Genomic DNA, 19,264 nt, shown 5'->3' with positions numbered 1-19,264 from the left:
TTATCTTAGTACAGAAAAGACAAAGGGCTGTTGGGGAGGGTCCAGAGGAGAGCCACAAAGGTGATCGGGGGACTGGAGCACCTCCCCTACAAAGACAGGCTGAGGGAGCTGGGCTTGTTTAGCCTGGAGAAAAGAAGGCTGCAGGGTGACCTCATTGCAGCTTTTCAGTACCTAAAGGGAGCCTACAAACAGGAGGGGAATCAACTCTTTGAAAGGGTTGATAACTGCAGGACAGGGGGAAATGGTTTTAAGTTGATGGAGGGGATATTTAGGTTGGATGTCAGGGAGAAGTTCTTCACAGAGGGAGTGGTGAGGTGCTGGAACAGGCTGCCCAGAGAGGTTGTGGATGCCCCATTTCTGGAGGTGTTCAAGGCCAGATTGAGGTGTTCATGGGCAGCCTGGTCTAGAATTAAATGTGGAGGTTGGTGGCCCTGCATGTGGCAGGGGGTTGGAGCTTCATGATCCTTGAGGTCCCTTCCAACCCTGGCCATTCTATGGGTCTGTGAACTTTTGACCATTCTATTCAGAAGAAAGGAATGGTATGAAAATCTTACTTGAAAGGAGGGGCAGAATAAATATGGTTTCTTTCCCCCCCCCCCTTCTCTTTCAGTGCTGAAGGCAGCCACACTTCGGGTCAGAGTAATGGCAGAGATCATCAAGCACTTGCAAAAGCAGTTCAGGTTCACCAGGACACGTTGCGCACGATGTACTTTGCTTGACATGTTTCAATGTTTAGCGACTCAGTACAGCACTGAGTTGGATTCACGTGAGACCAGCTGCACTTAGACCAACAGTTGCCCAAGCTCCAGTGACAGCCAGCAATGAGTGATGTATCTTCATTTTTATTTTTCCCCCCTTTTTGCAAGAAAGCCTTCCGTCCAGAATTTCAGACTTGGTTATGAACTGCATTCTTTACAAAGCCCCATGATTGTTGGAAATGTGGTTTGCCAAAATCTCTTAAGCTGCCTGTTATAAAACAGACCCATGTTTTATAATTAAATCAAGAGCTGTGATCTCAGGGCTTAGGGGAAAAAAACAAAACACAAAACTCTTCATTGTTTGCTATTCATTTAATTGCTTTTAATAATTTGGAGAGATCTAATTCATACTAAAGTTAATGGGCTAAAATGCTGTGAATTAGCTTTTAATACAAAGGAAAGCAGAGCATTTTTTGACTATTCATGAAGCCTTGGTTTCATTCTAGATGCATTTCCAAAAGTTTTATTTTCAAAAGAAAGGAATGACAAAATTCTGCTTTCCAGCTGTCTTACAAAGATTTTTTCTCTGCGTGTCTAAGGGCAAATGTATTTTCTGAAGCTTCTTCTTGAATGTTTTTTATTGTGCTGCATTTAAAAATGTTCTTCATAGACTAAAGAAGAATTTTAAAGCAGAATGAACGAACTTGTACCTGAACTTTTAATAGGCACAGTCAGATTGGCAGAAGAAGAGGTGCCATTTTTAAGAAAAGAAAAAGAATTTAAGGTTGTTGTTTTTTTGTTTTTTTTTTAATCATACTGACAGCTAACTTTAGAATTTGTCATACAGGACTGTGACACTCTCCAAAGTCTCTAAGGAATACGGGTCTGTGGTGATAAATACAGTACAATCCTCTTTCACTGTTATGTTTGAATTAATGTAAATTTTATATGTGTTTCACAGTATTAATGTGATAGACTAGATGCTATTATTTATTTTTATTTACTAAGGAGTGCTCATTATACTTCTGTTAACATATCAAGAATGCTTTGGATTTAGAAATTAAAACCTTATCGTGAGGACATTACTATTCAAAAGCAAAAATATGCAATTGACTTTGATGCGAGAGTTGAGAGCTGCATACAGAGGACGCTGTGTAGCAGTCCTTTGGAGAAGGGCTTCTCAAAGCGTACACACAGCGTAGCAGGTTTTACCTGTGCAGTCAAAGACGCACACGAGACCAACGTTCTGCATCCATCCAAGCACAAGCAATTGTATTTTATTTATGTGTTGATTATTGGGGAAGCTGGAGCTCTAAGAGGGGGAGGTGGTTTGATGTTTGTCGCGTGGACAGAAGTCAGAGAATCTATGCAGTAAAGGTAAATCTTAGGAAACTGAAGTTTACTTAGGAAGGGAGGTGAAACCTTCGTTATGCATAAGAGTAAACGTGAGAGTTTGGCCATTCTCCTAGGAGAAGCATTAATTAACTGGTAGTTATTAGACAAACACTTCTGTTAGTTTGCACACTGGGTTCATTAAAAACCATAGTACATATGAAAACCATTGCACTAATGATGATGCCACAAGCAGGTGTAGAAGAAAAAGGAAAAAGCCCAGGAAATGTGTTTATGCCGACTTGTTTTTGTCTATTTTCGTAGGAAAACTGAAAATCCACCCTCTCAACGTGTATTTTAAAGATGTTCTCTTCCATTCTGCTTTGTCTTTTCCCTTTTCTCTTAGCAGATGCTCAGTCACTGTTCTGAGTCCATATACCTCTAGCTGCTGAGCTGGGCCAGGAGCTTTAAGCAAGGCAGAGGTGTGTGCCACGCAGCAGGGAGCCCGTAGCTGGCTGCTTGCTCAGTAAGCTAGGAAGTGCCCAGCCTTTGCTGCATTCAGAGTTTTAGGTACGTAACTCAGTGCAGATTCCAAGCATCACCTTGTAGCAGTGTGTTGGTGTCGTTCAGGTGAAACAACGATGGCAGTCCTGCTAGCAGATGTTTGTGTTGTTCTCGTTTGTTGGTTAGCCTGCCAGGTCAGACCTTTGTCTCATGATGTGAATCTAGCTTTTAAATGATAGACAGTGTAACAGAAAGCAAACTCCACGTCGTGTTGTCTGTCTTCCTGTTTTCCAGCAGCCAGGCTATATGTGCCTCCCTTACACGTACTGCTCACCTGCAGAAGCTTTTTCACACTTGACACATTGCACTTCTGTGTGTTTGCTTCGTGCGTTTCAGATTTCAATTCGGCAGAGTTTTATAAATGAATTTATTTTTATATGAATTACTCTCAAAAATACAAGGAAGATCAAGCATTTTAAAACTCCAGTTATGTTATTTGCTGCTTGTTAGGCGGAGACCTCTTGGATGTGAATTTCGTCCTCCTTTTCCCTCTCTGTGCAGTTCTGGCATAACTGACAGATGGACAGATGGGGTGAGGAGGACAGACAAGCTGTCTTGACCCCAAATCTTATTTCTGAAGCAGGTCACGGCACTCCCTGCTCCCTGTGGTGGATGCATTCTTTGGGCTGGCATAGTAGCTGTGGACTCCTGATCTGAGAGTAGCCGTCATCTGTGGGTCCTCTTGGAATGAACAGAGATTTCTGTGTAGTTTTCCTTCCCTGAGTGTGAAGAACTTGGGATGGTTACATGCATTTCAGGCTGGAGGCATTTCTGCCTTTCACTGATTTTTTCATCCTCTCTTACTGCTGATTCTGCAGCTTGATTTCTCCCTCCTTTCCCTTGCTGCCCCTTTTCCCCCAACTGGTGAATAATCAAATAGTTTGAAGCCTTTTTCTAAAACAACATTGATGAAGGTACACGTGTAGAAAAGTGCAGTGTGCTGTAAACCCAGAAGCTATCTTTCTGGCAGCATTCCTGAAGTTCCAAGTATTTCCTGTCCAAAAAGAAGAAGAAGAGGTTGGGGGGGGGAACGACCGAACACCTCCAACCTTCCTGTTGGTATTATTTGCTTACCTCCCATGTGTTTTGTCAGAACAGCACTATCTCAGGTAAACACAAAGCTCAAGGTGTCTCTGCCTCGCACGCGTTCCTGCTGTCGAAGTTGTAGCTGGGGTTGGCAGTTATAACTACTGAGTCACTGTGCAGCTCAGGCCAGCAGTAACCAAACACGTTTTACCCTTTTGCAGTTGTGTTTTGAGCCGTGCAAAGGAGACGGCAGTGCAAAAGAGCACTGGGCAGGACCTCTTCCATTGCATTCCTTGTGCTCTCTGTTATTTTCCTGGCAGTGACCTTCTGCTTGAATTCACCTGTTGGTGCAAGCTGTCGTGTGCTTAGCAGTCTGAAAGTTGATACTGATTGCACCCTGGTGACAAAAATATCTCATTCCCATTGCAGGCAGGAGCACCGTTACGGACAAACTGATGCCAGTACTGCAGCATTTCTTTGGTTTCAGAGCAGCTCACCTTTAAAAGACTGTGCTTGAGAGATGGACAGGCATTAATGAGTTGCTATGGATTAGTCTTCTGGAGTTTGTACTGAAATAATAACACTATAGGAACAAAAATACTCCAGTACTGAAGTAGGTTGTGAAATCTCTGTCCTTGGAGAGGCTCAGACTTGGCTAGGTGTGGGGCTGGGCGTCTCCAAAGAGCACTCTCAGAGCACAAGGTTCTGTGACAATCCCCATATTAACAAAGCTAAAATATAAAGCTGTCTTTTCTCATGTTCTGGATGTAATACAGTATTGCTTATTTTTAGAAATTTCTGCTCCAGTGGCTCAATATGGAACATCTACTCTGCATCTTGTACCACCTGGGAAATAGAGTTGAGTCAGTGCTTAGGAGGAAATATCTTAATGTGAAACGTTGGAAGCAGGTGAATTTGTCTCTGCCTTACCTGATTTTGGCATTTCAGATAGCCGTATGCAGCGTTAACACTTCTCATCTGTATGCACTGATGTAAGGTCACTTCTGTATATTAGAACTCCTTCTTCTGACTTGGTTCAAGTTAGAGTGCTCCAGCTATAAAATTTGGATTGCTGAGTTGCAGTCGTTGATCTTCCATGTTGCAGAAGTTTTGGTCAATTTCCTCACGTTTAGGTCTGTCACAAGGATTTGAAATAACTGTGGAGGTTTTTCAGTGCCCAGGTAGCCTTATGAAAAGATGGAAGTTCCTTGTTAAGATGCTTTTGAAGCTTTATCAGAAGTCACGTGTGCTTGTGCAAAGAGACTTTGTATTGAAAGCAGACTGGGACACGGAGTGCTTTGCACACTGCTGCCAACACTATTTCCTTACTGCAGCAATAAATGGTCACGTGCATCTCTCCTAAAAACCCCAGTCTTTTTCATACCAGTGTGCTGGAGACTTCTTGTGCTGGAAGAGCAGAGTGGGGCCATCTTGGTGTCACCCCATAAGAATTTCTGGTGGCACAGAAAAAGGGAATGTAAAAAAGTTCTGTTAGTCACGCTTGATACCAGTGAAATAAACTAACTTTTCCTATTTGTTTTAATACTTTTCTCTTTCAGTAACCTCTTTGTGTGTGTGTGTGTGTTTGTCCTGACCCGTGTGCTTTCTCAATTTCTAATACAGAACAATACATTTTTTTACCTTTATATTACATTTGGCAATGGGCTTCTTGTTGCACTCTTGCAGTCTTTTCTAAGGAAAACTTTAAGTAGGAGGCAATTGCACTGATTGTTTTTAATCTCCCTTTTTACTGTAAGACGTTTTTGGCATCTGCTGTAGCTGTTTATTAAAAATACTGTAAATAGTGCTCTGTATAGCAGATATTGAAACGCTGTGGATCTCAGTCCTTGTACTTCCATTGTAGGAATACTCTCATATTCTACAGTGTTGAGATAAGAGCTTTGGTTTTTCAGTGTTGTTGTACTTGGTTTGCATTTTGGTATGAATCCAAGGGCACAGTTGCTTTCTCACGTGTTTCCTGGCTTCTTTCAGCATTTGATTCCTGCCTTGTGTTGAGAAGAACCAACCTCTGTGGCAGAATTAGTAGAATCATGGGGCATTGGGATGGAAGTTACTATGCTGGGATGCAGAACAGCAAGTTTTGTCCCCAGTGACTGGAAAGGTGCATCCCTCCAAAGATGCCCTCAGTCTGATGGAGATGGGGTTTGCAGTGTGCGCGTGGTGTGGTGCGCAATCAGTTTTATGCTTCAGTTGCTTTTCTTGTGTTGTTTTTTGCTTGAAGTGTTAATATGAATGTAATGGCTTGGCCAAATCACTACAAAAGGTGTTTTTATAGGACTCTTAGTTAGCAAGCAGATGCAGTTCAAGGCTACCTCCTGTGTTCCTCTGCAGATAAATTAATTTGTGAAGTGAACCTACTACTACAGCAGCCAAAATGCTCCCAGATCAACTGTATTCTTGTTATGTATTCTGCTTTGTTCCTTGCTGGAGAGCTGCTGGTGCCATACTGTGATCTTGGATGTCTTCCTGAGGTGTCCATGCCAAAGTGGTTGTTGAAGTCTCAGAACTAGCAAGGCAGATCTCATCCAGCACGCCTGCTTCCATGCAGTCCCTTTACCTTCTGCCCATTCTCTTGCTGAGTTGATATACTGTTGTTTCCAGATGAGAAGCGTTTTCATAGTTTAGCCGTTGGCTGAAAAATACTATCATGTTTTCATTGCAAATGACATGAAGGTGCTTGAAAATATATTTTGAATCTGAGGTAAAATATATATATATATATATATATGAGTATTTTTTTAACACTTTTTGGATAAGTCGATGTGAGACTGTAACGTTGAGAATTATTCCCTGCTCAGACCACATTTGATAAACTTTGAAGTGGAGAGAAAAAGATTTGGAGTATTGTTTGTATTGTGACTGCTTGGTGTGTCAGTTTAGTGCAGAGCCTCGGCTGTAACTCAGTCCTGAAGTAAGTGCACGCCAACTAAAGGTGCTTCACATAACCTGAATAGAAACTGTAGAAAACTGTGTTAATGCAGCACTGTTTACGATGCATCCAAACAAGCTTCCTCGTTTTGTAGTTAGCCACTCTGCTGACAGAAATGCTCCCAGGTTGTGCTCAGTGTGCTGGTGTGCTTTCATAGCACTCTTCTAGCTTACGGGCTTTGTGCTCTGGAAGTGAGCATTTCAGAAAGAAGTTAGCCCAGGATTGCTTGCTGTCTTCAATGTCTTCATCTTTAGCCATCGATGTGAATGATGCTTATTTCTGGCAGGGATGATTGCTGATGTTCTGGTTTGTGGAAGAATTCTTATTGAGCAGTGGTGAGTGACTGAATAAATAAGTTCATCTAATAACTAAAGGGATGATGTCCGAAACACTCTTTCCCATTTGCTGTTATAACTTAACAAGGCTCCCTGCAAAAGCATGAAGTGTTTTGCTCTAGGGGAAATGGCTCCTTTCAGAAAATACTTTGCTGTGTCTTGCTGTTAGGAATCCACAGACACTGGTGGCATTGCTGTGGCTTTGAAGAGGTTTCAGGGCACTGAACTTCTCTGTGAGAAAAACCTTACACAACAAGGAGAGGAACATTGTGTGCTTCATAGGAAGGTCTGCAGACCTGAAAGAGCATCAGGAGGAGCCCAGCACTGGATGTCTAATATTGAGAAATGCCATCTGTGCCATGCAGCTACCCCATCCTCTGTGGAAATAAGGCCAAGTGAAACACCATGCACAACCCCGACCCCAGAAGGGCAGTGTTGGTGGGTAGGCCCCTGGAAGCTAGGCTCTGCTTTTAGCCTTTGGTATTGCAGAGGATTTAGGATTTGGTTGGAGTGAAGACAGGGACATGTGCTGAATTTGCAGGTGAGAGGTTGGTGGGAGCTGGTCTTGGAGTTTTGCACTTGGCAGCGCTAGAAATGTGAATGGCTGCTGCTCTTTTCCTTCTTTTTAAACATCTTCAGAAGAAGAACTGTTTACAATTTGTCCCTGTACTGCCTCAACAGATGCATCTTAAACTACCTGTGGCAGCTCTCCAGCCAACCAGCCTACCCAGCGTTCTGAAGAGCCTCCAGTTGGCATCAGAAGGCTGTGTTAAAGGGTGTGTTTGTTTGTAAATAGTGGCTTTGTGTGCACAGATTGCCTCCCCCAGCCTTTTGGATGTGCTGTTCCCAACTGAAATACCAGCTGGAATAGCTGCTATCTCAGCAGCTATGACTTAACCTCAGAGTAAATTTATGAATTGGCCCTAAAGCATAAATTTAAACATATAGGATCCTGAAAAATGAGTTGAGACATTTCTGCCCATTTTGGTTTTGAGTGTGCTTGGCAAACATGAGCAGTGGGAAGGTCAGCAACCAAGCTCGGGAGTTTCTAATCCCCTCTCTGGTTCCTTGGTTAGATTTCTCATCAGAAAAATGCTTGTGATGTGGATTCTATTCTTTCTTTATCAGCTTTTCCTGTTCCCACATACACAGACAGGAAGCTTCGTTCTTATCAGGGTATGTAAAGCTGTGTGGTTGTGCTTGTCATGCACACAGCTCAAAGCAGATGTGGTCCATGCTGTGTGGGCACAGGGCACCTGGCAGCAGATGGGATCGAGCCCATCAGATGCAGACACAACAGGCAGAGAAGCGTGTGTCCACGTTTCACTAATATTAATTCTGCATCATCTGGAGGTGGTCAGAACCCACTGTTAATGTGCTATAAAAAAGAGGTAATGCTGGCCCTGGTTCTTTCGTTCCTCATTTTCTCATTAGACTACAGGCTGAACCTTAAATTTCTCATCTCATTTACAAGTGACAATGCTGTTATTTTATCTTAAATACCATGTCTCCAATTGCCTGCCTGACTTGAATCTTTAATTGATCTTAAATTACCTCTCAGTGTTTAATCCCCAGAATGCCTCTAAATTAAATGAAGATTGTTGTATGTGCCCATTTTTTATTACCTAGTGTTTAACAGCAGAAATAGTTTGTGTTTTCTTGATTATATGGAGGGAAGGGTGAGATAATGTGTGAATTTGCTCATGGAAGAAGATGGACTTGAGGAGTAATTACTGGTAGACTGTCTGGGAAAGCAGCACATCATATGGGGGAAGCAGAAGCAAAACATGAGGAGTAAGGTTCAGAATTACGTATCCATGGAAAACTAAATCACAGATTCTGAAAGTACATCTGGCAAAGTTGTGGGCTGTTCTGGAAGGTTGCAGTTTGGTGTGATTTCTTGGTCCAGCTTGGAAAATGATGTGTGTACGCAGGGCTGTGTGTGTGTGTGCGTATCCACGTGTCACTGAAAGCTGAGTGTGGCTCTTTGTGTATAAAAATACAGAAGGAGAATATAAGCCCAACTTCACTGGCTTCCGTAGTGCTTTGTGAGGGTGTGCAACCACAAAATCTCAGACTTGAGGGCTGTTTGTAACTGCAGACTCAGTCCCACGTTTCTGTGCAGCAAAGTGCTTAACTGATCATGGGGGGAGATGAGACAGAGAACAGAATGTATTAAATCCTTTTTCCTTTAATTCGGTGCGTTGCAGATTGAATGAACATCTGTTAAGATGTTCATATCTTTCTGTTAACATTTTTAAATTTTTAAAATAAAAAGAATGGAAAAAGAACCAAGAATTAATTCAGAAATTTTGTATTGTACGCGCTCCCTTGAAACAAAAATGTTTTTGTAACCAGTTTATCATTTTGAAAGCAAAAACGGAGATGCTAAGGGCCTCATTTCAAGTGGTACTGAGTGCGTGCTGACTGTTGTGTGTGCTTGCGGTGTGTCAACGCTGTAGTGCTGGCTGGGTAAGACTGGCGCTTGTCATACAAAATCCAGGTGTAGAAATACCCTCTCCTGACTTTTAAATGCATCAGCGGCGTCGTAGGGCTTATTGCAGAGATGAGGTGTTGCTCTGTGTTACTCAGAACTGCTGAGGCTCTGTGTAGGTGTGGAGGGTCGCAATGCTTCGTGTTTGTCTGGATGACGTAGCGTAACGTTTGCATGATGCTGTGTGGCGATGCCACCTTAAGCCTTAAAACAAAGATAAATTTGTCAGATTTTCTCAGAGTATGCAAAAAAAATACTGTTTAATGAGAGTAGAGTGTTCCTGTAAGGCTGAACTAGTTTAAAAAAAAGAAAAGTTGTCTGAGATGGAAAGGGGAGGCTGTAGATCTCTATACTGCGACCGACCTCTGTAGGCAGTGGCTGTCACTGTGCCCCGCAGAAGCTGATGCGTTGCTCTGGCAGCCTGCCCCAACTCTCAGTTCGTAGCTTTATTTGTGTTGGATGTGTTGTGCTCCCTCCCCCTGTTAGGAGATCTCTGCCTGGAGGAGGAGGATGACTTAACACTTATTTGGTGTTGGAAAAACTCTTCTCAAGGTGTGTGCTTGCTTCACATAGCGCCGTCGTTCGCCCTTCCTGCGCCCGATGTCTGATCCTTAAACCATTTGAACTGGGGGCAAACCAAGCAGCGGGGACCCAGCTTTCTTTGTCCGTTTGGATCTACCTCATGTAAACAGTTGGGTGCTATTTACTCAAATTGTCTCAGATGAGATTGGCAAAAAGCGACCAAACTGCGTTTGACAGCCGCCCTCGGCACAGGCTGTCCTCCGCAACCCAAACCCTTTGGGTTTCTTCTTTGCAGACGACAGTGTTGTATTTGAGTTGTGTCCTTTGTGCCTTTGTGTTGGTTTTTTTTTTCCCAGTGCATAACAATCAAAGGTCGTGTCCTTGATTAAGAACAGCCAATGAATTTTAACCACAGAGTTTAAAAAAGCAGCAAAGTAGCTTTAGCAAATGTTATTTTTCAGTGTCAGATCCACGTGTACAGCATCACGGCAGAACTAGGCAAAGAGAAAAAGCCAATAAAGAACTTCTTGAGATATATAATCCCAACCCTAGAGATGTACCTCTGTGTATCCATTCAAATGCATATATATACATACGTGGCACAGCTGCGTGCGTCTGTATATAAAATGGAAGGATGTGTGGGTAAGGGAATAAAATGTCATCGACTTTTCCACAGTTTTCTATGGAACAGTTTACAACTCTGTATAGGTTTTTCTACTAGGTGAACCTTTTTTACATTAAAAAAAAAAGAATAATTCCTTTTTGGAAAATTTAAGTTGTGATATATACTATTTTTTTTTTTTTGAAGTTGGGGAAAAAAAATCAATCAACTTTTTACCAATACCTAATATGGGGGTGGGGGGACGAATCTCTTGTGTACTCTTTAGTTTAATTAGTAAAGAAAAATGATGTATGGGATTGTAAAAGTGCTGACATTCCGTGGTGGCAGGACTTCCAAGTGTTTCCTAAGGCTTTCTGCTGCAGAGAGACTCGAACAAAGGAAAATGCCTCTGTTAAATGTTTTTATAAAACTGCTCCATCAGGTCTATACTTAAGCTATATTTTCTAAAGCCTAATCATCCTTTAATATGCTGCATATAAATTATCAGCATGGTTGCACTTTCTCAATAATAATGTATGCCCTACAATTGGCTCATGATAAGGACTTTAGTTTTTTAACAGAACAGATAGTACTTTGGGCAGAAGGTAATATTTATATAGGTACCTCAAGAAAAAAAAAAAGAGCCTGAATATGCTGCATTTTGTTCCTTTAACATTTTTCATGTAGCATTTGTTTGCTTTTGTTTTTGTAGTAGACGACCAGCTACCTGTTTGCTTTGGGGGACCCCAGTAGTGTTTTCTGTTCCGCTCGTAGGATGTTGTGTCCTGCCTTGGTTGCATGGACGGGGGTTGCCCTGCATTGCGTATGCAACGGGGAGGGGGGACCACGAGGACGTTGCTTTACGTAGGCTTCAGGAAAAGGATGCTATATTCCTACAACAGGCAATAGATGTTCTGAATGGTGAATCTGTTGTACTGCTTTCTTGACTCTTTTGAGTGCGGAGAGGAGGCAGCTGATTAACAAGGGAAGCCCAACAGCCTGAGCTTGCCCTGTTGGTCCACGTTCTGAGGTGGCTCGGCCGTGCTTCCCAACCTCTGGCTTTGTGGAGAGCTGCTCCCTGCGGTGTGCCCCGCTGCCTGCAGCCTCTTGCTGGTGTGGGTGCATCTTCTGCTGCTTTGTTTCCGAGTCAGTGAAAACCTAAAAACATGCAGAGGTGGGGAATTTTTGTTGAGAGCTGTTGAAGGAAGCTTCAGAGGCTGTGAAGTTGAACATTTATTGTCACGTTCTTAAGCTTAGGTGGGTCCTCTTCCAAGTTTGTTTTACAGCTTGCAAGGTAAAATAGTTTGCACTACTTTTGCAATAAACTCATGAAAAACCTAACAGTTTCTGTTTTGGTTTCTTACTGTATATATACAACTAATACTAAAGATTTAGCATAGTGTTTCTCACCTCAAAACATTAAGACTCGTAACAAGCTCAGAATGCTGTAATTCCTGACAAAATAATGATGTGAATGATATTTTATAAAGTTATTTTGTATGGTGTCAATTTTGTTTTGCCTCATAGTATGTCAATAAAATAAAATTTCTCATCTTTACAACATAGTTTGATGTCTTTTTATTGAACTTAATCCAAAGCCATCAATGGCTTCCATCTGTAGCTCAGAAGCAGTTCCAAGTCCCAGTGACAGACTCAAAGCTGAGCAGAGATCCTCATAGTACACCGCACTGAGCCTTTTCAAATTGTAACCCATATTTTGTGAGATGAGAGTATGTGTTCTAGAAGAGCCACAGTGCCTGGTCCCAGTGATCTCTTCTGCATTGAACCCTTTGGATGTGTTTCAGATGTTTCTGTGGGCACTCCTCTGCTTCTGTTGCTTTCCAGAATAGTTCATTATGGACTGCTGTTAGCGTAATGCCTCCTAAGTTGTCCTGGAATAATATATGGAAGGTTGTTGCTTTGGATAGCACTTGCCTGAAGATCCTGCTTTTCGTTCTGTTCTGACTTCGTACCTACAGCACCCAGGTCTTAAACGAAGTAAGCTCTCTGTGTTACAGTGAAGTATCAAGTCAGGAGGATAGCAGAGGTCTCTTGAGTTCCAACACAGCCCAGCCCTGCGGACCAGACTCATTTTATTCAATAGTAGGAAATACTCACAGCTGTCCCTCCCATTTCAGGCAGAACTCTGTGTTCCCCTTAGATTTGAAACGCTACTTTGAAGCGGATGCAAGCTTGCTCTGTGTCAAGCAAGGCTCATAGGGAATGGCAACAGGCTTGAGCAGATGTGAGGCTGCAGTTGGTTGTGGCAAACTGGCAGCTATGAAGTCCCCATAGAGGTCTCTGGTGGAATTAATACAGAAGGGTGTTCAAGTTCTTGTGGCCTTGCTAATTGCCCAGAGCTTGCTCATCAGCCCACAGGAAACTTCTAAGAGGGATGAAATACAGTGATTTATACTTGGTAACCACAGTCCTTATGGCATTTTTGCAAGCTGAGAAAGATGGGAGCTTCATTGCCTTTGAGCAGCCTGGGCGTGCTGGGGAGAATCTTCCATGCTTGTGTTGCAGGAAGGAAACCAAAAATACGGACATAATAGCGCTCATTCTGGAAAGCTTCCATCCCCCGGCATGTGCTCTGCTGTCCAAAATCTCTGAACGCTTCAAAGAGGCCAAGATACCCTGAGAAGTACTGTCAGCTTCCTGCCTTGCAGCTGCCTTCCCTGCAGGGCAGAAACATTCAACAACTGCAAACTTTCAAAATCAATTCTTGGAAAAATGAGAAGAAAAGCAAAGCATCTCCTAATGAAAGCCCACTTAGGATGGCTCATCTTGTTTGAGCTTCAGCCATTTTATAATGACCTTTCTCATACCAGATAGGGACAGATATGGCTCCGGAGGCCTTGGTCACAGCCTTGTAGCACCTAAAGGAATAGCATAGCACTGTCACGGAGGATGTGTTCCTTCTGTGGAGGCTAAAAGAGACTGCATCAACCCAAGTCACGGTAGCAGAAGTGCTTCAGTTTTGCTGCATGTTCCTGCAGTGGAACAAACACTGGGTGTGCTACAAGACCATGGTTCATTGCCAGCTATTCCCAAGCAGCTTGGACCACCTCAGGCTTATGCTACAGGTCTGAGGCAACAAGGCCACATTCCTATCAGCTATAAATGAGGATAGCTTTCAGGACGACCAAGTGCAGACCACCTGTAGCCAGGGACACCTCTGCCCATCTGCAACCATAGCCCAGGTATGTGGCTAATAGCCTTCAGCAGCAAAATACACTGCTACTGAGCAAGCACTGGAGCAGCCTCTTAATTCTGTGGCAGAATTTCCCACTTCAGGTCTCACAAAAGTGACCCTCGTGCAACTGGCCACCATCTAACACGTCCCCAGAGAACTTTGTTTTCCTTCAGTCCCAAAGCACCATCGCTCCTGCTGTGCCACTGGGCGCGCGATCGCAGTGTTGGTGTACAACCTGGAGATGGTGGCTGACCATGCTGAGCCTCCTCGCCAGGCTCAAGATGGCAGCTTTGGGCAAGTGACTGATATCTTCCTTTAGAACCCCTGCACAGCACCATGACTGGCTCATGTGAGAGGCATGATGGATAACTGGGTCAGCTCCAAAGAACCAGTGGTGGAAAATGCCGCTCTAAAACCACGCTAGTAAATATAAGCACATTTGCTCTAAAGCTCATCGGTCCTGCTGTCTTTCCCTCAAGATGTGTGTGCTCAGTACAGTGACATCTTTGCTGGGGGCTGGTTTGGGTTTCTGATTCTTAGGTCATGACCCACCTAACTGTGGATCAGGTAGTGCAGCAGTGACTTAACCAAGAGGTTAAGCTCCACAATTAGGCTGTTCTTCTGTGACTTTTCAACACAACCATCATGGTGAACAGCAGTTTTTGAGTCCACCTCTGTTTCACCTTGCTGCCCCATACCCTGTTTATGCTATAGGTTTACCATGCAACTTTCTTCTAGGGAGAAAGAAGCTGCTTCTGTTCCCCCAAAGCTGGCAAGTGTTAGCTACACCAAGTGCTGAGAAAAACACTGTTCATAATTTACATATCTTACTGCAGACAACATCTCCCACCCCAAACACACAGTGCTCAACTGTCAGTTTCCCTCAGCTCTCCGTACACTTTTAATGATTACAGAAACAAAAAACCTCAACCCTTTCAACAACAGCACAGTTCTGCATACCCACTTGGGGATCTCTCAACAGGTAAAACATCACGTAGAACTCACTGCACCCTTCCTGACACAATACAGTTTTGTTCTATGGTAAACTGAAGCTGGAAAAAAACTGCAGGAAGGTTCTGCACCTCTGTCACTTTTTCCTAAAAATATTTATTGTAAAAAGTCGCATATAAAGTTGTACACAGGACAGTTGTTTGTAAAGTAAAAAACAAAGAAAATTCAGCCACGCAGCTCTGTCACTCAAGTGGGAAAGGGTTGCTCACTCTCAACAATCCACATTTAACAGACTTCAATCAACTCATGCTTTGTTAGAGCGCCGTGGACAAACCGCAAGCGTGAAGAACTGACTGCAGAGAAAAGCTTCTGCACACATTTACGTTATCATCGATGGCTTCTACTGCTCATCAGCACAGCTGCTGAAACACGTTCCCTGTTGGAATGGCTCTCGTCCTCTACTCAGTTTCTGTAAATGGCAGACGTGCCAGTTTAGGCTCCATTACAGCAAGAGCTTTATTATTTTTTCTTTTTAAAGCTAAATCAAAACCAAAACAGAACACTTATCAAAATTGGGCTTGGTCCACTACTAATGTCCTGCCACTGTTCCAGAAAGCTGCGGAAGGGTTGGATCACTTACTGGCTCCTCAAGCAGATGAGGACTAGGAGTAGCAGATCCTGGGTAAAAACCCTCCCTTCACCTGAGAAACACAAACTGGGGAAGAGCTCCCTTCTAAAGAGCAAAAGAGCTTTTGGACTGAGAGCTGCCCGTAAGGAATTGTACGTTTGGATAATGATTGTCTGAAGAAGTCATTTTCGGTCATCTGAGCAAGTTCTGCTGTCACATTTACATTAGTGCTTCTCTTGCCACCATGTTTCTGAGGGAAGAATTCCATTCTTCAGGAAATACACAGTTCAATTTTTCAACTTCTTAGAGCAAAAGCAGATGGCTCAGTATATAAATATATCCAGCATCTGGATTCTCAGTCACAAAAATAACATCCTTTATACAACAGAAAATGGATCAACTATGAAGTAGCTCTTCACTAGCCTTAAGATCCAACAGCTTCACCCACAGCTTCATCATCATCCTCTTCTTCGTCGTCCTCTTCATCACATTTCCCCAGTTCTCCATCTCGCTTCTCTTTTTCAAGCATTTTTAGGTATTTGCTAGCTAGGATTTTCTTTGGCAAGATATCTGGAAGGGAGAATGGCTCTTTTAGTCAGTATAAGTGCTTACACTGCCTCTTTCATAGTGTTGCATTCATACAGAACAGCACAGGTTGGAAGGGACTGAATACCACTAAACAAAATAAAACCAACTAACACAGTTAATGACCTGTTGAGTTAGCCTGACATACAATGTATAGTAAGTGGAAATGGATAATTCCTTTTTTCTAATTACAAGTAACATTATTTGTTTGATTTTAAATGGAATGCTCAATGACTCAACAGCCTTTGACAGATTCAATAGGACAGCTGCCTTACTTGTGTCCTGTAGAAAACTGATTTCTGTATTCAGGTAAGATGCTCATTCAGGGCAGTAACGATGGCCCTGAGACAAGGCAAAACAAGGAGCCCTGAGAAAAGCCAGGCTACAAATAACTCATTTTCCTATGTCCATGCCTTTTCAGAGCGAAACGTTACCAATAAGTTCCAACTACAAGAGAAAACCGTGCATGCACATGTACGTTCAGATGTAAATACGTACATTAAAAGGGAGAGGAAACATATGATGCATCCTTTTCAGGAAACAGGACTTAGAGATTTAAATGCATGATTTTTGAGCCATGTAAATTGTCACATCTTTTTTAGGTCTTGTTTCACAGGCTGAAAGCTTTTAAATGGGATCGTTGGCATGTCAGAAGTGCTTACGGCAATATGCTGAGCACTAATTACCCTGGTATAATTTTGCAACACCAGAGAAATCCCTGTCCATAAATGTTTTCAGTAATGGAGCTTATGAGTTAGATTTCAATCACAGAATGGCTTGGGTTGGAAGAGACCTTAAAAGCCTATCTTGTTCCAACCCTCTGCCACCAGTACAGTTGCCACCCAGCACCTCAGGCTGCCCAGGGCCCCACCCAACCTGGCCTTGAACCCTTTTGGGGATGAGGCACCCACAGTTTCTCTGGGCACTCTGTTCCAGTACCTCCTCTGAGTAAAAAAAAAAAAAAAAAGGAACAATTCCTCCTAATATCTAATCCAAATCTCCTCTTTTTTAGTTTAAAATCATTCCCCCTTGTTCTATCACTATGAGACCATGTAAAAAGGCCAGTCTTCCTCCTGCTTGTAAGCTCCCTTTAAGTACTGGAAGGCTGCAATGAGGTATCTCTGAAGCCTTCCCTTTTCCAAGCTAAACAAGCCCAACTCCCTCAGCCTTTCTTGATAAGAGAGGTGCTTCAGCCCTTTGACATCTTTGTGGCCCTCCTCTGTACCTGCTCCAACAACTTCACGTCTTTTTATAAGGCCCTTAGCACAGATGACAGCAGAAGCATGAGTGGCTAAAGCGTTGCAGATTGACATCCACTCGGTGAACAAGACCTTCTGTGCTGTCACTTAAACTTATGTGTGAATCCTGAGGAGCTTGTTTCTTTTTATTTACATAGCCATGTGTTTTCCTAGGTGGTAAGAAGAAAAGCTTGGCAACACCAGGATGTTAAATGAATCACAGAATGATCTGGGTTGGAAGGGACGTTTCAGATCATCTAGTTCCAGCTCCCCTGCTATAGGCAGGGACAGCTCCCACTAGACCAGGTTGCTCAAAGTCCCATCCAGCCTTGAATGCTTCCAGGGAGGGAGCATTCAGAACCACACTGGGCAACCTGTTCCAGTGTGTCACCACCCTGAGCCTGGATTTAGCATGCTGACTAAGAAGACATTAGACATATGCTGAATAAAGGGGAGCAATGCTGAACTTTTCAGGGCAACAGTTCAGCCTGACCATTCCCAACCCTGCCATTAAGCCTTTAGCTATATGGTTAGGGCTTTTTTTTTTGTCTACACATAATAGCAGAATAATAACCAGCAGGAGAACAGTGCCCTCACAAAACAATTCAATCAAATCAAAACTCCGTCTTCAAATTTACACACAGGATTACCGCTGCTCTGCTCTGCAGATACCTGCAAGGAACTGAAAGGTTTCACACTCTTCTGCAGTGTGAGACAGGTCGCTGTACGTGAGGGCGTTCTTCTCCTTGCCTCTGCCGTGTTTGTAGGAGTACGACGCCAAATACTGAACGAAAAGCTCCTAAAACGTAAAGCAAACAATACAGATCCGGATATACAGGTGGCAGTTAAACCCCCAATCAACGGCACGAGTGCCACATTTAACAGCACGCATGCAAGGCGCTGGACGCGGTAGCGCTGGGCGAAGAGGCGCAACCGAGAGCCCGCCCGGCCCAGACGGGAGGGAAGGCGGGAGACGCTACCGTGGCCTTAGCGGTGAGGAAAAGCGCGTCCTGGTTGATGCTGGACACCTCCGGCGAGCTCTTCATGATGACGCGGATGCGCGACAACGGCAGTGACACCAGCCGATTCTCTCCGCCGCTCAATCTGGTCGCCATTTTGCCCCCCCGAAGTGGCCGCGGCCTTTCACCCCTCATCCCGGCGAGAAATGGGCGGCCTCCGCAGCACGGCCCCTTGGGAGCTGTAGTCCGCAGCCTCCAGAAGGCCCCGCGCGCCGCCGGCGGGAGGAAGCGGCGGGACTACAACTCCCGTGAGGCCGCGCGCCGGCCGAGCGGCGGGAGGACTACGAGCCCCGTGGTGCGCCGCGCTCGTCCGCTGCCCGCTCTGTGCTGTGGGTGGCGGTTCCTCGCCCCGGACCCCGATGCGACGCGGGGCAGACCCTCCGCGCCGGTCTCGTCTCGGCGCTGGCACTCGGGCGCTGGGAACTCGTTTTTTATGGCAAATAGGCTCTTCCTAAACATAATCCAAGTAGAGGCCGGCGGCTACAGAGTCATGAGTGTAATTACAGGTTGCTAAACGCCTCTTCAGCTCCTGCAGTCCAGTATTTGCCTGGTATCCTGGCACTTGGAGGCGTGTTTGGTGTGGAGAGCATAAGTAAACTATGAACAAATGATGGCGGCGGTGACTTTATTAATGCGTTCCCCACATACATAGCACCTACGCTCTGTGTTCGACTGAAGGCAGTATGGGCTTGGCCAGGCGGATGGGGAATGGCTGTGGGTCGGTGTGCCTGTGCCTCAGCACCGTCGCCCACTGTGCTCTGGAGGAACCGCAGCCCGTGGGTTGGATGGGTACAAATTGCTGGGTAAAATGTGGCTGCCTGGCTGGGCTCAGCGGTGGTGAATGGGGTTAAATCCGAATGGCAACCAGTCACAAGCGGTGTTCCCCAGGGGTCTGGGCTGCGGCCAGCCCTGTTTAATAACCTTACTGATGACCTAGATGAGGGGACTGAGGGCATCCTCAGTAAGTCTGCAGATGACACCAAGTTAGGAAGAATTGTCAATCTGCCTGAGGGTGGGAAGGTCCTTCAGAGGGATCACAGAATCACAGAATCATAGAATGGCTTGAGATGGAAGAGACCTCAAGGATCATCAATTCTCCAGCCCCTCTGCCAGAGGGACACCAAC

General features: G+C 44.3%; 2 protein-coding genes across 6 annotated transcripts in view; one reads left to right on the top strand and one right to left on the bottom strand.

Annotated features, from left to right (window-relative positions):
• AGO2 (argonaute RISC catalytic component 2) overlaps positions 1 to 12,080 on the top strand; it is a 51,407-nt gene extending 39,327 nt beyond the window's left edge. For all 5 annotated transcript variants that reach the window (XM_042870208.1, XM_042870207.1, XM_042870210.1 and 2 more), the window contains one exon: positions 611 to 12,080. In XM_042870208.1, coding sequence (XP_042726142.1) covers positions 611 to 719 — 109 coding nt within the window. In that variant the 3' untranslated portion in view covers positions 720 to 12,080. The remainder of the gene's footprint in view (positions 1 to 610) is intronic.
• A 2,725-nt stretch (positions 12,081 to 14,805) lies between these two features.
• CHRAC1 (chromatin accessibility complex subunit 1) lies at positions 14,806 to 18,277 on the bottom strand. Its single transcript, XM_042870212.1, has 3 exons — positions 18,101 to 18,277; positions 17,793 to 17,919; positions 14,806 to 15,867 (listed from the first exon to the last, which is right to left on the bottom strand). Exons 1-3 carry the CDS (start codon positions 18,272 to 18,274, stop codon positions 15,722 to 15,724), a joined length of 447 nt encoding a protein of 148 aa, XP_042726146.1. The 5' UTR covers positions 18,275 to 18,277; the 3' UTR covers positions 14,806 to 15,721.
• Between the last annotated feature and the right edge of the window lie 987 nt (positions 18,278 to 19,264).

Source organism: Lagopus leucura, unplaced genomic scaffold, assembly GCF_019238085.1.
Source record: "Lagopus leucura isolate 7727_CA_CO unplaced genomic scaffold, USGS_WTPT01 Super-Scaffold_100002, whole genome shotgun sequence".
NCBI classification, from domain to species: Eukaryota; Metazoa; Chordata; class Aves; order Galliformes; family Phasianidae; genus Lagopus; species Lagopus leucura.
Note: the sequence above shows the minus strand (reverse complement) of the source record. Positions and strands in the feature narration are given on the sequence as shown.